Source organism: Monodon monoceros, unplaced genomic scaffold (genome assembly GCF_005190385.1).
Source record: "Monodon monoceros isolate NGI ecotype Baffin Bay Population unplaced genomic scaffold, NGI_Narwhal_1 Super_Scaffold_11, whole genome shotgun sequence".
NCBI lineage: Eukaryota > Metazoa > Chordata > Mammalia > Artiodactyla > Monodontidae > Monodon > Monodon monoceros.
In genome coordinates, this window is record NW_021703767.1 from 46,317,959 (window position 1) to 46,337,047 (window position 19,089).

A 19,089-nucleotide genomic window follows, 5' to 3' on the forward strand; every position below is an offset into this window, starting at 1 on the left:
TGACTATATGTAAATTGCACAACATTTGGAAAAGCATAAAGAAATTATCTACAACTCTACCATCAAAAGACAACTGTTATCTTTTTTTAAAATTATTTCCTTCCAGGCTTCTTACCAAGACTTCTTATAAAGGAGAGTAAAAACTCCAGCTTGTAACTTAACATTACAATATTGTAGACATTCCCATTATTAAAAATTCTATAGGCTTTTTAAAGCACTGCTTCTCATTTTGAAATTAGACTTCTTTTTAGGTTATGTGAAGAATCCCAGTGGACCCTAAAGCACATCTGTTAGACTAGTAACACTGACTGCAGTTCCACCACAGACCGCATCAGGGTTCTTTGGGTAAGAAATATAATTTTTAAAAATTAGGGAATTCAAATCCCATACAATTCCTGAGTTTTCAGGCAATGTATACCTAAATGGCCCTTACTTTATCAATTTAGTAAGCTCAAGATTAACAATGATAGGGTCTTCCTTGGTGGTGCAGTGGTTAAGAATTCGCCTGCCAACGCAGGGGACACGGGTTCAAGCCCTGGTCCGGGAAGATCTCACATGCCGCGGAGCAACTAAGCCCGTGCGCCACAACTACTGAGCCTGCACTGTAGAGCCCACGAGCTACAACTAGTGAGCCCACGTGTCACAACTACTGAAGCCCGCGCACCTAGAGCCCATGCTCCACAACAAGAAAAGCCACCGCAATGAGAAGCCCGCGTACTGCAACGAAGAGTAGCCCCCGCTCGCCGCAACTAGAGAAAGCCCACGCGCAGCAACGAAGATCCAACGCAGCCAAAAATTTTTTAAAAACTAAAAAAAAAGATTAACAATGATAATCAGTTATAGCTATTTGTACTTTACCCTTTTCAAAACTCCTGTGTACTAGCATTTCATTTTCATCAAGCTAGGAAATAGGTATGTATTCTCTTATCACTGATGTAGAAAACTGAGGTACAAAGAAATTAAATGATTTTTAGAAATTTACCCAATAAACAAGTGGACTAGAAATCAGGTCTTTTAAATTACCAGCATCATTTCTATTTGTGTTCATCTACATTGATGTTTATATAACATGACACTGTGAAAGAGAACCATGTTAAAATGCTTTGGTAAAAACTGAAATTAAACTTAAAAAAATAAGGTAATGTTGCATGTTTAATTAGACCAGGTTTAAGAAATTCTAAAAGCAAGGCAATTATCTCATTTGGAGGGGAGACATTTAACTGGTTCTATACTGCTCAAAGATTTTTTTAAAAACATGATATAAACAGTTTCAGATCTTGAAATAAGCAAAATGGTCAGAATATTCTTGTTATGTAGTTAGAGTTCTGTATCAAGGTACCTTATTTTTTGTGTGTCTTAGTTTCCTTATATTTGAAATGGAATAACAATACTTATCGCAGATGGCTATGGTGAGGATTAAGTGAGTTAATAGACATAAATTACTTAGGGCTGTGCCTGCCACAAAGTAAGACCCAATCAATCAGTGTTAGCCATATATAAGCCCGTTTTGCTTTTTCTACTAGGAGAAAAATAGAAGCACAGGTTCTAAAACTTAAATGGAGGAAAGGATTTCACGCTAATTTATTAAGTGCTGATGTTCAAGAATTCGTTTAAGGAGATGATCTAACTGAAACCTGAATGCTGCCTAGATCTGAAAGAGGTCAGTTTACCAAATACATTTTTCCCATTTACATTTTATTTCCACATGCCTGTCAAAGTTTCAGCATCTTCACAATGACAGGCTTATGGCCATGATTCCATACTTTACTGAAAACCATATGAGAGCAACATTAAGCTGGACTTAAATGTGGAGATCAACCCAAACCCAAAACCCAAAAACCAAAACCCTTCCCAGCGATAATCCAATCCTTATCCCTCTCACTGCAATAAAATGCAGTGAAATGCAATGGAAAAACGTGTTCAATAACTGATGCCAAACTGTTTCAAAAATTGTTTTTCGCTGCCTGAAAAAAGTACTTAAGAAGGGGAGGAAATCAGCCTGGCATTCTCTTTCCATTATGATTATTCAGTAAAGTTTTTTTTCAAGGATTGTTAACGGAAAAAAGTTTTGTCACTTTCTGTAAGGGCTTGCCCTTTTAACACGGAACGCTCCATTTGGGCAAGAGTACGCTGCTTTGGGTCCCAGACCCAGTGTCTGACCCAGGCAATCTAGACCACCATCCTGAATAGGCAGGGACTGCAAAGAGCATGTTCTAAATCCAACACTCAAAGATAACCAGAATAAACTTCATTCGATTTTGAACCTGAGCACATTGACAAAAGATGATAATTATCATCACTTGCCTTCAATGGATTTAAATGCTATTTAATTAGCTTGCATTTCTACTCTGTCCATCCATCCATTTAGCTTAACATTAGGGGTCGCATCTCCAAAACTTCTTTTCCTCTCCAAGACTTTCCCCAGTAGAATACAATACCCAAAAGGAGGCCTTCACAGCAAGGTCTCAATTCCCTCTTTTCAGAAAAATGAATGGGATTCCCCAAAAGTAAAGCCGCGCCAACCTGGCGGACAACAGACAGCCCATCTCAGCAACTCAGCCCAGCGAGTGCGGGGCCAGGTCTGGCCACGCACCGAAGCGCACCGCACCTACCCCGCGCATCTGCAGATTCATTAACGGCCCGGACACCCGGCGCCCAGGAGGCTCCCCCGGCGCCCCCCCCCCCGCCCCCAACACGGGGCTCCGCGCGCCGCGCACTCCTCGAGAACCACTCACCTTGCTGGGCTCCGGCGTCCTCGAGCAGCAGGAGCAAGATAAGTAAGAGGAGGAGGAACAGAGGCATGGGGAAGGAGGAGGGGGAGGAGGAGTTGGAGCGGGGAGGGAGGGGGTAGGAGCGGGAGAGGGGGATCGCGGCCCGGGCGGGGGCGGCGGCCGCGGCCCGGACTAGGAAACGATGAGGGCTGTGCCCGGCTCTCACCACCGCCCGGCTCGCCATCGCGGCGGCCGGCAGTCCCCCTGCATAGTGCGGGCGCCCCGGGGCCGCGGCACCGGGCGAGGAGGCAAAGGCAGCGGCAGGAGAGTGAGAGGCAGCGCGCGCTTCGCCCCGCTCCGGGACCCCCTCCGCCCCTCACTCCGCGAAACCTCCTCCTCCTTCGTCCCTTCCCTCCGCTCCCCGCCCGGAGACCCCAGGCCGGAGCGCAAGGGAGGGGAGGGAAGGAAGTGGGGTGCTCAAGCCGCGGAGGGCAGCTGGGGGACGTGCCTCCCGCGCCGCGTTCCTCAACCCGACCCCTGCCCGCCGCGCTCGCCCCGGACTCCGGCTAGCTGGCAGGGCGGTCGCCCGCTCCCTCGCGCTCCCTCTCGCGCGCGCTGGCCACGCCTTCACAGCCCGCCACGGCCAATCCTCGGTCGGCTCTGGTCCGTCTCCCTCTGCGTCACCCAATCAACACGCTCTCTCCTCGGTCGACCCGTTAGCTCCGCGGCCCACTCCTCGAGCTCCACCGCCCCTCATCTCTCTCCTCCAATCCCTGCGGCCTTGGGAAGCGTCCCCCCCCCCCCCCCAATCCGGGTTCCGCCCCCAAACTCGGGCCCCCGGCAGCCCTCGCCCGGCCCGCGCTCCTGTTATTGTTGGGACCACAGCCCAAGCCGATCCGGCTGAGGCGGCTGCTTGCTCTGGTCAATGACTTCCGGGACTTCCCCCAGCTCGCTCTTCCCTGCTCCTCGGGCCCAGCTTGCTCATTGCTCCTCCCCCGCCGCACATCAGGCCACTGGAAGGGGTGGGAAACCGGGCTCCTGGCTGGTTTCAGCTGGGAGCTGACTCTAAGGGACTTTTTTTTTTTCAATAGCAGAGCGTGTTTTTTTATTAAAACTACAGCCAGTGGTTGCAGCAACTCCAGATACAGTGTTCAATTTTAAAAATATATGTATTTCCTGCTTCCTATGCCTTTTACTATATTTACTATTGGGGGGGGGACAAAAACGTATATAACAAGATACATGCCCCTAAAGCAATTTAAACCTAACATCCTAACATGCATTGAGCGATTCTACCAAGACTTGTTGAACACCTGCTATCTACCTGCAAACTCTTTGCTAAGAGTTGTGGGATTTGCAGTCATAATACAGAAATCTTCCAGGATCTTGTATTGGGACAGAGATGGAAATACATCATGAAAGTCAGAATAAAATAAATACTAATCAGAGTCACAGGTAATCTGATGGAGACTGTAAGAAGATGGAGTAACAAAAAACTGGTTTGGGGAAAGGGGAATCCACAGGACTAGGTGGAGATTAGTTTTAGGAGAAAGGTGCCATCTGGATGTTCTTAACATGGGCCTCTAGGAGGAGGATGGTGTCATTAATAAACAGGAAAGGTGGGTCAGATTGTGTGAGCAAGTGAGTTAATTTTGGACATACTGAAATGTATTTGAGATATCCACTAGCTTGTGTGTGAAGTTACATAACAGGCAGGTGGACTTTTTAGTCTAAAGCTCAGGTTGAGAAGTACCTCGAAGTCATGGGTGAGGGTCATAAGTAGATGTGATTTCAAAACTATGGAAGGGACTAATATCCTCAAATGAAAATCCGAGAATTCGAAAGGACTTTGAAGGTCATCTTTTTCAGTTCTCCTGCTGACCCCTCATACACTGAACCCTTCTACCAAATTTCTTAAATAAGCATTTATTGGATGCCTATTAAACCCTATTATGCTTAAGACCTAAAGTAGACAGCGGGCAAACAAAGTTCAATCAGAGGAGCCTACGTTCTGCGGGGGGAGGCGAACATATAAACAAATCAATTGCTATCAGTGCCACGCTGGAGGTGTGGACTGATGCCACAGTACCACAGTGGAAGGAGTTCAAGGGACCCATCACAGTGAGTGAAACTGCAGCAGAGTCTTGAATGCGACGACAAAGTGAGGAAGGTGATCTCAGGCCAGAGGCAAAGTAGGCTGGCTTACAGGCACCACGTGAATGGTGTTGATGGAGCGGAATGGGGTGAACAATTGCTGACTTAATGGGAGTAACTGAAGACTAGTGTGTAAAAGTGGGTAGGGGCAAGACCTAAGACAGGCTACGAAGTCAGGATTTTATTTCGTAACATTAAGAAACAACTAAAGGGCTCTAAGAAAGAGTGACATTATCAAATTTTTATTTTAGGAAGCTCAACCAGACAGGTAGATGAGGAATGGACTGGAGGAAGAGCAATTCTGGAGGCCAGGAAGAGCCAGTCTGGAGACTGGCCCAGTGATTTTGTACAGCTAAAGGGAGTGACGGTGAGTCTGAACTGCAGTAGCAGTGGGCTTGGAAAGGGGAGACTTTCCAAGGAATATTTATGAATGTCGTACTGATTAGATGTGGGGAGTAAGGAGGAGTTGAGGAAGATGCTCAGGTTTCTAGGTAGAAGGCAGTGCCTATCATACAACAAGGGAATGCGAGAAGGGAAACTGGTTGGAGGAGGAAGTAGAAGACAAGATCATGAGTTCAGTACTGGGCCTGATGAACATGATGTACTAATGTGGCGGGCCGTCAGTCATGTGCTAGGACTTCTGCAGATAGATAGTCTCTCTGAGACAACCCATCTTGTTTGTTGGACAATTCCTTTCATCAGGCATTGAGTGATAACCTTGAGGTCACAGAGGTGGTAGACAGAACAAGATATTATGAATCTCAGTATGGCATTCTATTGACTACATAGAACTGCACCAGAGGGAGAGGATTCACCTGTGAGCTAACAGGTTATAGAAGGCTTCCTGGACCAGGCAAAACTGGGCCATAGGCGCCTCTATTCCTTGTTAACAGAGGATGAAAAGATCCTGACTAGGTTTACCTACATATACCTAAAACAAGAGGTAGGAACACTTATATTTTTTTCATCCCTTTTTTCCATTCCTGTTTTATTGACCCTTTGGTATCTTAAAGGGTTATTAAAAGTGGAGAATAGATAGGTGAAGAGGTTCTAAATGAGGTCAGTGGTAGGAAGGGGATGAGAAAGAGACAAATTAAAGTTATACAGAGGTGAAATCAGACATTCTTGGTGACTGATACCATTTGACAATTTTGATATGTATTCTTATGCTTCAGTTTCCTGGGTTTTGCTTTGGAAATACAGAGAACAGAACTCTGGCTAGAGAACATCTGTGGAGGCCCTATTGCTGTCTGTATGAGGGAATTATAGGTATAGCACAGATGTGGGAAGGCACTGAAGCTCTTTCTGCCTCTATTCTCTCCCCACTTCTGGTCATTGTCATTCTACTAAGTTGCAAAAATGATGACAGAAGACTGCTCTGCGAAGACCAAAATCTTGTAAGACTTCACACCAGTGGAATATAACAGGCACTCATTTCTAGGATAATGCCTGGGTAGAGTGGAATTCTAGTTTATGTGAACTTTCTCACTGCCTACATGCTGCTCTGGCCAATTTTGTCACCTTCCTTGCCTCTGGGACTTGGTATGTTTAGGGGCTGACGTCTGCTGAAACAGGGGGAGCAGTACTTGTCCAGGACCATTAACCCACATGACTCAGATGCCTGGGCCAGGTCAGAACTGAGGATTCTTATCAGGACCCAAAGTGGATAGGTCTAGAGGAGGCCATCATTATAGCAGCCAGAGACCCCCAGAAGCTAAAGTGCTTCCACAAAGGAGACCCAGGTCCCAGCTCCTTCCTACAGAGTCTTAGAAAGATATGTGCTTTAGAGGTTTCCTTGGGGACAAGACCAACAAAGAAAACACAAACTGAGCAGTGTCTTCACTGCACAGGAGTTCATTGACGTGCACTATAACTTGTACGAGTCATGGTGGACTCTATTCGTTGACTGGTAAATGAATTAATGCTTTGGATGAAGGCTCTGGGGAAGACTAAGGCTTTAGGAAAGCCTTAGTGGGGTAGTTATATGTGAAATTCAAGAAAATTAAAATGTGTATTATTTTCATGTATTTGTTTAGTTCATGTTAAGAAATTTAAAAATAAGTATAGATTCTCAGCTTAAATTAATTCCCAGACTGTCCTCCCCTTTTTGTCCTCTCTCTCTTCCTCTTTCTCTCATTCTTTCTTTCTTCTCTCAATTGATAATGAGTGGTGGGATAGAGAAAATGGAATTGATCTGTAGAGAAAAGGAGAAATATGAAAAGAAAGGTTACATCCCACTCTTTCTGCTTCCAAATGAATCCCAGCTTTGCCACTGCTAAGGCAATAAGATGGAGGAAAAGAACCTGGGGGCTGGTGTCTTTGCTTCTGTCTGTACAGAAACATCTGGGTTTCAATGATATGATACAGTAAGAATCATTGGCACCATCATTGCTATTAAATGTCTGTTATGCATTAATAAAACAGAAGAGGCTCATTTAATATGGCATTTATAGTGGAAACCTTGGGATGATGGTATGTAATGAATCACTGATGGGCTTTATCAGTGAGTGTGTATTTTTGGCAGGATAACAGAAAGAGGGAACAAAAGATAATTTACTTTTGTGATCTTTTAGAGGAATAGGAGAAAGAAGAATGTGGCAGTTCTGGGGAAATATTTCAAACTTCAAAGACCAGAGCCCTAAGATCTGGTTACTGTTTTCACAGGAGCATTTTCTTTGTCCTGTTGACTGTTTGGATAAATGTTTACAACCAAGATTGTTACTAAATGTCTGAATTGTGCTGAGGAGACTTTCTTCTCTTCCCTGAAGGGAAGTGCTTTGGATACATTTTTCTATCTTGTAAGCTTCTTTCAGTGAGTCATATCAGTCAAATGTAGCTCTCAGGTTTATTACTCCTATTTCCTTAATATTTATAAATTATTTCTTTAGGTATCTGTTATGGCAAATTTAAGACAGAAGTGTTAGAACCTAATTTATAGAAGATATTGAATTTCTACTAGTGGATAATGCTGTTAAATAGTTTTTCTTGGCATATTTCAGCGACATGGCTGGCTGTGATCATTTTCCATTTGCCTCTTCCTCCATTACAAGCATTTCTCTCTCTTTCTACCTCTCCTTCCCCAACCCACCCTCCTTGGTTTTTCTAGGAACATAAGAAATTTAACCAGTTCACTTTCTTCTGGGTCAGAACAAGGAGGCTTCAGCTTGACATTTTATCTCTGATGGAAGCTGCAAAGGATTTAAGTGAAAAGTGCCTTCCGTAAGATCAACATCATGCCGAGAAATTAGAGGATTAATTACACATGAATGGTTACCAGAGAACTGAAAATTGAAGAGTGAACATACCAAGAGTATTTGCAATAATATGATTTAGGTGTGCAGTAGCTGCGTGCCTACCCTGCTCTATATGCCTGTATTCTTTCCTCTGGGACCTTTGCTGGCAGTACAGTCTAGAATTAAACATATAGAGATGAAATGTTGTTTGGCTTCTGAGAAATTGAGTTGTTTCATGAGCTCATGGAAACAGTTCTGGACCAGACAGTTGTATACAATTTGAAAGTGCTATATAACCTCCAGTAAGGCTCCTGACCTCTTTAGGTCTCAGTTTCCTTGTCTGGAGCAGAAGATGTTTAGGTCTCGTTATATGCATAAAGGTTGACAATTCTTCCAAATTCTCATTGTCTGCTGCTCACTCTCATCTCACAGCCAAATTCTAAGTCCTTAATCCCTAAATCACTTCCTATTATAGGGGGGAGAGGAAATTGATGACTACAGAATTCCTGTCTGGGGCAGCACTGTCTGTGCTGAGCAGGAGTGTGGTTTAAAGGGTATGCCTCACACCCGCTTATCCTGCCCAGCAATGCCTCTATGAACTGGGGCTGGGTGAAGAGCTCCAGTTCTGTTCTGTGAAAGGAGCTAATGGGACCTTGGTGGGGGAGGGTGATCTTACCAGGAAGGAGATGGGGGAGGCCAGAGGAGATAAAACTGGCCAGTGATTTGAACAGAAGCTGGAGCTGAGGAGAGGCAAGAAATAGTGCAAATTCCCCAGTGGTTGGAATGCAAAGATGCTTTGAAAGATAGTTTGATAAATAATTCTAGTTGTTTGAGGCATATGCCACCCCCATACCACCTTCCTCCCAAATTCTTCATTAAGTTTGCTATAGTCACAGCATAGATCGGGTGAAACTTTGGGAAAAGGGGAGTTGCACACAAGTTGGACAGGGCACAATCAGGTTGTAGAGCTTACTGATCCTGTATGGAAAAGGGCTGCCTCCTCAGGAGGTGAAATGAGAGCGGAGGTCAAAAATTCAGAGAAAGAAGGAGACTCCTAGAACCAGAGATTTGGTGAAACCTAAATCGCTACGCCACTCCCCATTTCTTGACAAGAGACTAGAATTCCGTCCCTAGGTAAGTCAGGATATTTGAACAATTTTATTGAAGTATTAAAGGACCAGGTGATTGTAGCAAGCTAGAAGATTTGGAATCATCCAGGTAGCTGACATCTATTATACTAGGACAAGTGAATAATAATACAATAATTCTACTTTTTATTTTCTAGGATCCAAGAGAATAGAATTAGGGATTTTTTTTTAACATCTTTATTGGAGTGTAATTGCTTTACAATGGTGTGTTAGTTTCTGCTTTATAACAAAGTGAGTCATCTATACATATACATACATCCCTATATCTCCTTCCTCTTGCGTCTCCCTCCCTCCCTCCCTATCCCACCCCTCTAGGTGGTCACAAAGCACCGAGCTGATCTCCCTGTGCTATGCTCCCTGTGCTATGCGGCTGCTTCCCAATAGCTATCTATTTTACGTTTGGGAGTGTATATATGTCCATGCCACTCTCTCACTTCGTCCCAGCTTACCCTTCCCCTCCCCGTGTCCTCAAGTCCATTCTCTACATCTGCGTCTTTATTCCTGTCCTGCCCCTAGGTTCTTCAGAACCCTTTTTTTTAGATTCCATATATATGTGTTAGCATACGGTATTTGTTTTTCTCTTTCTGACTTACTTCACTCTGTATGACAGACTCTAAGTCCATCCACCTCACTACAAATAACTCAATTTCATTTATTTTTATGGCTGAGTAATATTCCATTGTATATATGTGCCACACCTTCTTTATTAGGGATTGTTTTTAATGTGCATATTCTTTCAACGATTCCTTTTGGATCCTTTAATTAAATTCTAATTTAGATTCTTTAAATGCAATAAGTCAGTAAAATAGGAACTAATATTTTAAATAATTGCAAGCCTTTGGAAATTTAGTGTTTAAAAGGAATACCTAAGTCTTCTAAAACAAGTATATCATCTCCTTCATATCCTATTCACAGACTAGCTAATGTTAGCCTACCTTTCAACACAATAAGATATAAATGAGATGCAGAATATATCATACATTTTCATTTAAACAGATCTTTTTATTTGGGGCATTCTATTAACCATGGTTTGTGAAGTGACAGATTGTGGACTAAAAGGAAATAATATATTGCTCAGATTAACCTGATTTGCCATGAGCTTCTGCATTAATCATCAGGTTTTAATACCAAGAGAAGTAATGCTTTACATTTGACTGACATACACTATCATTTTGCTCATAGTTAACATACTGCACAAAAGTGAAAATGTGAGGGATTTTTCTGAAGGATTGATTGCAGACCAAGATAACTCCTAGGAGAGAAACAAAGCAGAATGTAATCTCCCTGACCTAGCTAATTTTATTTTTTTTAATCTGAAGGACAGTACATGCCTAGTGCTCATACAATTTTGAATAAATAAAACTATTTTCTCACCATATATATGGCATTATTTACTGGTGATCCCTTTAAATCAAAGCTTAGTTCCTATTTGTAGATCTGAGAATATGTAGATTCATTTTGGATAAATATAATCATTGTATTTGCTACTACTAACTTGACTAAAATGGAGAGTGAGAGAAGGCCTTGGTAAAATATATAAATTATTAAGTTACAAAAAGTCATAAGTAACAAAATATCATGAATTTCCTATTTACCTAGATCTCATTTGGAAGATGCTCAGATATTAACAGCCCCATCTAATGATAAAGTTTAACTATTTGTTTAGCTGTTTGATTTGAAACAGTAAAAGTGATTTTATTTCCCCCAAATCAAATAGCAGACATAAGGTAATTCAGTATTCAATTTGGTCTTTTTGTCATGTACGATTATTCACATATATAAAAATAATATTAACAAAGTAATTCCTATCACAATATAAGTATATCCACTCGCTCTAGAAACTGTTAGATAGTCACATATGCATGGAATTAATTAAATCACCAACAAAATAATATCCCCAACAGAGAGCCATGCAATACTGTATATAATTAAATTGAAATTCTCTCCTAATGAACAAACTCTTAACAGCCATTCATACATGCTTATGGCAGCTGTCCATTTAGAGAAATTAAACATGGCCCAGAATGAAATTTTTTAACACCATCTGTGTCCTAATGGAAAACAAAATGAAACAAACAAGGCATGTTTAAAGATCTGTTAAAATATTCCACTCAAATCCCATCTGTAATCACATATTCTCTCCTGAAAGTTACTTCCCAACATGTATGTCTATATATTCTGTGTGTAGAGAATTTAAGCCCTTCTTTACCTGTCAAGATTTTTTTTCACGGTCCTAGAATCATCTTCATAGTTGTGAATCTCATTCCATTCTATCATATGAAATAAATCCCACCTTTATTTTCCCAAACCAAATCAGTACAAGAGGCGGCTAACATTCATGAAAGGTAAAGTGAGTAATCTCTAAATATCTTTCTTTAAAAATTATCTTCATGGGGCTTCCCCGGTGGTGCAGTGGTTGAGAGTCCGCCTGACGATGCAGGGGACACGGGTTCGTGCCCTGGTCCAGGAAGATCCCACATGCCATGGAGCGGCTAGGCCCGTGAGCCATGGCCGCTGGGCCTGCACGTCCGGAGCCTGTGTTCCACAACGGGAGAGGCCACAACAGTGAGAGGCTCGCGTACCGCAAAAAAAAAAAAAAAAAAAATTATCTTCGTGGACTTGAGGTAGCTAATAAATAAGAAAACTGTATTTAGGAGAAGACAGTATGAATTGTCATTGATAATATCTTGAGAATGTAAAATATCCTTGAAAAAAATGTAAAAAAACTCGGAATTCTACAGCTTACCAATGAATGTTAATTTTTTCTCCATCAGGTTTCCAAATTGATTTAAAAACAAGCTGCATAAAAATTATGACACAATTTCCTGGACTGTGGAATAAATGAGCTACTCTACTGAGATGGTGAGTTCCAACAGAATCACCTGATGGGGCTTCACAAGTTCTGAGAGCCCCCTTATGTAAACCTGTGGACTCCTTTGAGTAGTGGTGGGGAAAATATTGAGAACCATTGGGCCAGAAGATTTAATTCTGACAACCAGGCAGTGTGAGTTCATTAGGGTCTTTGGCTTTTTCAGATTTACGCTGAAAAATCCTTATATGTCTGTTTCTGCCAAGTTTGTGTCCACTCTAAGCTGTATATCTTCCATCTTCTATCTGCTTTGCTGTTAAGAGTCTAAAAGAAAACACTTTGATCCGTTAATGGAATGTAGTTGACCCAGTGCCCTCTCTGTCACAATGTTGATTCACAGCCGCCAGGAGCAATGGGCAGCAAGCCAGGCTGCAGGGCAGTGTCTAAAACCCCGGCAACAGGTCAGATGCAGTGCTTGCTTAATGGGCCCCTCGGTCTCCAGCAAGCAGCTTGCCTGTCACAGTGGGTACAGCTTTCTCATGGTAGGAATTAGTTGCACACAATTTCCTGTCACCAGGATTCATCATAAGGCTGTTTGTGATCAGGAACTGAAGAATCACGTACTCTAATACTGGGTCACCTCCCATGATCAGGGACCTCAGCCAGAAGAGGAAGAGAAGGGGACTCACATTTCGTGAGCATCTACCTCTACTAGGCATTTTACATGTTATTGATGTTTCATGGCATCTCAGTGAACTATAATTATTCACACATGGACACACTGGTTCAGTGTGATTAGGCCAGGACTCAGCTGGGTTGAGATTCCAAGCCTGCCTCATGTGAGCGATCGTGTTTTTTCCGCTTGACCACACTGCCTTCATATTATTCTGAGAATTTTGCTTATATCACTCAGTGACCTAGATATTTTCTAAAGCCTGCTACCAACAGGCAACAAGTACCTAATAAAAGTGCATTTTAATTTTTTTGTTACAAAATTGTCATTTGATACAGATGGTTATTTTGAAAACTGTGCTCATAAATGTCCATTTTATCTCTTGTATTTTCTGAAAGTTCATAAAAAATTTGTCTTGAATATTTTGAAAGGTGCACAAGCCCAGGTCCTGGAGTTGTATAGCATTGAATTTAGTGTTCAGAGAATGTATTGGCATTCCTTATCTTTGCCGAACGGAGTCCCACAAGGGATTAAAGATTCTGAGAGATTAATTTCCAGTTAAAAATGGTGGATTGGACATCCCTGGTGGCGCAGTAGTTGAGAGTCCGCCTGCCGATGCAGGGGACACGGGTTCGTGCCCCGGTCCAGGAGGATCGCACATGCCGCGAAGGGGCTGGGCCCGTGAGCCATGGCCGCTGAGCCTGCGCGTCCGGAGCCTGTGCTCCGCAACGGGAGAGGCCACAACAGTGAGAGGCCCGCGTACAGCAAAACAAGCAAACAAACAAAAAAAAGTGGTGGATTGACCACAAATGTTTATTCCCGCCTCAAAATGATATTAAAATGACATTAGAAGAATTAGGAAAGTATATGCCAATAAGGACAAGGGCTAGAGTTTTGTAAATTGAGGGACTATCAGGCACAAGGGCTGGAATTTAAGAATCAGAGCTGAAAATGGGGGGAGAGGCGGTAAATAAATGAAAGTCTACATATTGAACTACAGGACTCTAGTGCCCTTTCACCATCCTGCTTTCACAATTCCAAAGACCAAGCCACAATGTGTATCTAAAAAATAAATGAGGGCTTCCCTGGTGGCGCAGTGGTTGGGAGTCTGCCTGCCGATGCAGGGGACACAGGTTCGTGCCCCGGTCCGGGAGGATCCCACATGCCGCGGAGCGGCTGGGCCCGTGAGCCATGGCCGCTGGGCCTGCGCGTCCGGAGCCTGGGCTCCGCAACGGGAGAGGCCACAGCAGTGAGAGGCCCGCGTACCACAAAAATAAATAAATAAATAAATAAATAAAAATAAATGAAATGTTCTGAAACTTTCTGAGATTCTGGAACATTCTCCCATGCCAGTACTATGCTACTTAAATTTTGTCTTGGGCCTGATGAGGATCTCAGTGATGCAGGCTTGGTCAGTGGATACTTTCATCCCATATCCCTGGAGTCCCAATGCTCTGTTTGCATTTTAACAGCTACTTACTAGGTGGGCGAGAGCATGTACTGACTTGGTGCCAACCTAAGTGGCAGGCTCTTTTCCACTGAGTCAGTTTGACAACAAAACTGTGAAATTTTCTAATGAAACATATGAGAATTCTGTGATAAAATAAAGTAGGTCCTGATGGCATTTCTTTTCAACTACCAGTAGATCTTAGAATAACCCTTCACTACCATAACCCCAAAAGGAACAATTTCTCTGTCAAAAGTCATGCTTGTGTCTCTCCTTTGCCCCACCTCCTTCCCTCCTCCATGCTTTCAGCTGCTTTGCTACATCCAATTGTGTGAAGTCCACCTACACCTCCCCACAGTGTGAATAAATGGCATGGTACAAACTATGAAAAGTTACTGGAAATCACAAATATCACTTTACACTGTTGGCTTCTCTTAGCCTAGGTTAAAGGTTTTCGAGAATCCCTTCTGGGAGCTTCATGTTTTTTCCTTAAACCTTACTGTGAAGTGATCCATAGACCATTGCTTTAAGATCACAGGGATCTTAAGATCCAGGCTTAACTGTGATTGTCATTCTACACACATGCTTACATTCTAAGTTACTAAATTCTTGTTGCTAGAGATCATGGACTATTTTATACTAATTTTAGTGTCTCTTGCCAGTAGACAGCACCATAGTAGGTTTTCAATAAAAGTTTGGTGAATTAATAATGTATCAATGAAAGAATCGTGACTCTTTTGACTCAGAAAAATTGTCTTCGTTTTTAGATTCTAGGTACCACCCTTCTATTTCCAGGTTTTGCCACTAGTTTCTGTCCTAAAGCCCATGTTACAGGATAAAAATAAAAAATAAACCCCTATTTAGTAAAGTCTACATATTCAGGTTCCTGTTATTTGCAACCAAATGCAATCCTAATTGATGTGTATGTGTGTGGGGAGGGAAGAACCACAACCCTGCCGAAACAAAACATAAGGCAGGTCCACAGTGAACATATTCTAAGATGACTGTGTATTGAAAAGATTTTTTTGTAAATTGGCATAAGAGTTGCTTTCATGAATGCTGAATATAGAATTAAAGACTGCTATTCCCTGTTTCCTAATCTGATTAAATGAATATTAAGTCATTTATAATATGTTTAAGCATATTCCTCTCAATACTATAGTAAGATACAAATATGAATAAAGAATGGCTCTCTCATAAGTTTGGGAAGTTTATTAGAGATGACTGGACAGCCATACAAATATATGTGATACAAAGTGGAGTCCTGTGCATACCATGAAATAGGTGTAGATGTAGTGGTTGGAGACATTGCATTTTGTTGGAGGAATCTGGAAAGCTTCAGAGAAGAGGCCTTGAAGATTAACAGGATTTCAGCAGGTTGAAAGGTTAGGACATGATCAGAGAAGAGAATGGTGTAGACAAAGGCATGAAGGTGGGAACATGCGAAGTATGATCTTAAGAGTTACTAGCTACCATACAAACTATACTGTTTTTTTTCCACCTCCTGACAACTGTCAAAATATCATTTTAGGGCTTCCCTGGTGGCGCAGTGGTTGGGAGTCCGCCTGCCGATGCAGGGGACGCGGGTTCGTGCCCCCGTCCGGGAGGATCCCACATGCCGCAGAGTGGCTGGGCCCGTGAGCCATGGCCGCTGGGCCTGCGCGTCCGGAGCCTGTGCTCCGCGGTGGGAGAGGCCACAACAGTGAGAGGCCCGCGTACCGCAAAAAAAAAAAAAAAAAAAAATCATTTTAGATCATTAAGATCCCTCATTTACATTTTAATTCAGCCACCCCTGACCCTTTTGTCAAAGAAAATTTTATTTCTCCATTTAGTTCTAGCAACAAAAGGAGGGGCTTGAAGACATTGTAATTTGTGGGTATTAATGTAAATGAATTCCTGCTGTCTGTGAGAGAGTTTGGAATATACTAGTACTATATTTATTTTCCATGATGATTTGAAAGAAGCCTGTTTTAACGATATCAGGATTATAATAAATGCAATCTCCTTGACTATCCTTGCCCACCATATAACATGTGATGGTCTTTAATTGCACTCCTTGTCAAGCAAAAGAATATTATACAAAGGCAGTGATAGGGCCTGTGAACTGATAAGAATGTATTTTATGAATTTTCCCACAGTGTGGGAGAATCCCTAATGAATCTTTTTTCACCACTTTATCTTATTTGTTTTTTTATTTAATTTGTTTTTTTTTTTAATTTAACTTTATTTCTGGCTGCATTGCACGTTCATTGCTGCACACGGGCTTTCTCTAGTTATGGTGAGTGAGGACTACTCTTCACGGCGGTGCACAGGCTTCTCGTTGCAGTGGCTTCTCTTATTGCAAAGCACGGGCTCCAGGCGCGCAGGTTTCAGTAGTTGCGGTGCGCGGGCTCAGTAGTTGTGGCTCGCAGGCTCTAGAGCACAGGCTCAGTAGTTGTGGTGCACGGGCTTAGATGCTCCGCGGCATGTGGGATCTTCCCAGACCAGGGATTGAACCTGTGTCCTCTGAATTGGCAGGCAGATTCTTAAACACTGTGCCACCAGGGAAGGCCCTTCCTTATTTTTTAAATGCAGTCTATGATATACTTTGTTCCTTGATGGTGGGATGGAGAGATTACCTTTCTTCAAGGCTGCCAAGTAATGAATACCATGGACTTCTTGGCACATAACCTGAATAAACCATATGAATGATTGAACAGACTGTAGGGATTTCAGAAAAGAAATGTAATTAATTAAAAGTGTGCATATCAAAAATTATATTCTCTGTGGGCACAGAGAAGCTGGAATAATGCTACTCTTGAGGCTGCCACATGTAGATTGTGTATTGTTCAACTCTAGAGAGTGGCATTCTCATCGTAGTCTGTGGGATGGCACTCTTGTCGCTGGGTGGTGCACAGCCTCCAAGGCCATACAAAGCAGCCCAAGCCATTCTTTGGGTTGTCTTTTGTTTTGCTTATTGTAGCTGAAGGAGTCTTTTGCCAAGTTTCCCTGTGTATTTTGCCTTTCCTCCAGCTCTTACTTTTCCTGGAGCTTTGGCAGTGGCATCTGTTGGCAGCCCTGTTATCCTGGGCTGTCTTTGGCTGTGTCCTTGAGTCCCTAGATTACCTTGAAAACTGACATTCATATACCCACAGTCTTTGCTGGGCGATTAGTAGGGATATTTTCTCTGTTACCATTTTTTTCTCTGTTCGGATGCCAAGGTCTTCCCCTGCCTGTGACTTCTTGCTTCAAAGAGAACCATAATTTGTCTTTGTGTCCTTTTATTAGGGTGACCGTATCATATACTGTCCAATCGAGGACACTTTAAAATATATCATATGGTCATCCTAATACAAGGACACAAAGACCAAACATGATTCTCTAAGAAGGAGCTATTGATAATGACACTGGAATAACAAGTACAAACTGGACTGTCCTGGGTACTCTCGGGTATCTGATCACCTACCTTTCTCTTTCTCCAGGCTGGTGTGTAGCAGGTTCACACCTTTGAGGGTAGAAGCTCTGTATGGGATATTTCTATTCAGTAAATAAGTAGCCAATGCACCCTCACTATCATGGCACTTCCCCCAGGACTCTCCAGACCGCTCCCTACCCCTTCTATTCTCCAGCATCTAAACAGGATGGCCTTGGCATGGCTGGAGGCCCTCTAGGGCCAGTACGAGGCCTAAGGTTTGCATCTGCTCTGATAGGGGCCTGTATCATACCATACTTTTGATATTACCCCAGTCCTTTTACTATCTACCTACAGAGTCTCCTTTTGTCTTACATTGTCATTCTATCAACCTAGTCTCAGGACTGTGAAGATACCCAAGCTTCAGTTTTCTCTTTTATCCTTACATGCATGTGTGTCATATTCAATTTTGTAGCTGTTATTTATATACATCATAAATAGCAAGATATTTTTTCTGACTCAAGGAGAGGAGGGTATTTGATTTGGTTATCAACATCACAGAACCGCAGTGTGATTATGGTTACTTCAAGCAAGGGGCTTTGAAAGGAGAGCTCTGTCTCTCTTCATAATCACAGCATTTTAGAAAGATTGTTTCTGTCTGTGAATCCACTCCCCTGACTGGAATGTGGAGAAGACGATTGGTCTCCATGAATAAGATTAGGAAAACTAAAGGAGAGTTTCAGAGAGTTAGGGCTAAAAGGAGGGAAGAAAACAACTGTGGTTTTTTTGCTCAAAAATCACATGCCAAATATTTCAGATTACTAGGTCAAACTAAGACCTTCTGAGAAGAAGTAGAGAAAAAGAAAAAATTGAAATGTTGTGATTGGTGAAAAAAAATTCCCTTTTTTGAGAGCATCAGTTATGAAACTAGGATAAAATTCCCCACACAGCCGTTGTGAATTGAAGGATGAGCTCTGGATCAAGAACTGATATATTCATGGCTTTATATAAATATGAGACCTGAAATATTTAACATGCTAAGAGGTATTTAGCAAAGACTTCTTTGGAAATTTGGTGTCTTTTTTGTCATGCCCAGAACTGAGGTTGAGACAGGCATAAGGGGAGCATAGAAAGTCTAGGAATGTGGTGATGCTGCGGAAAGAGCACATGACCTAGAGTCAAATGAAAATCTGGGTTCAAATCCCAGCTCTGCCCCTTGCTAACTAACCTCTCTGTACAGCAACTTCCTCGCCTTAGAACAAAGCAAATAATACTTTTTCTATGAAGTTGTCAAGATTTTACAACTTAATGTACACAAAATGCCTACTAGCATGCCTGTTCCACAGTAAATGCTTAATAAATTTGTACTTTAGAATGTGGGATATTTTGATGCAGAATGTAGGTACTAAGGAAATAAATTTTAAGAAAGAATTTAAGGCAAAGAGAAAGGAAGGATAAATGTGATCTGAAAACTGAATGGGCATCCATGCACGGGGGTCTATGGAGCATGTGGAGAGGTGAAG

The 19,089-nt window shown here is 42.4% G+C and overlaps 1 protein-coding gene across 1 annotated transcript in view; it reads right to left on the bottom strand.

Annotated features, from left to right (window-relative positions):
- DCBLD2 (discoidin, CUB and LCCL domain containing 2) overlaps positions 1-3,283 on the bottom strand; it is an 87,098-nt gene extending 83,815 nt beyond the window's left edge. Inside the window, exon 1 of the mRNA XM_029214023.1 lies at positions 2,736-3,283. Coding sequence (XP_029069856.1) covers positions 2,736-2,955 — 220 coding nt within the window. The 5' untranslated portion in view covers positions 2,956-3,283. The remainder of the gene's footprint in view (positions 1-2,735) is intronic.
- Positions 3,284-19,089: the final 15,806 nt, after the last annotated feature.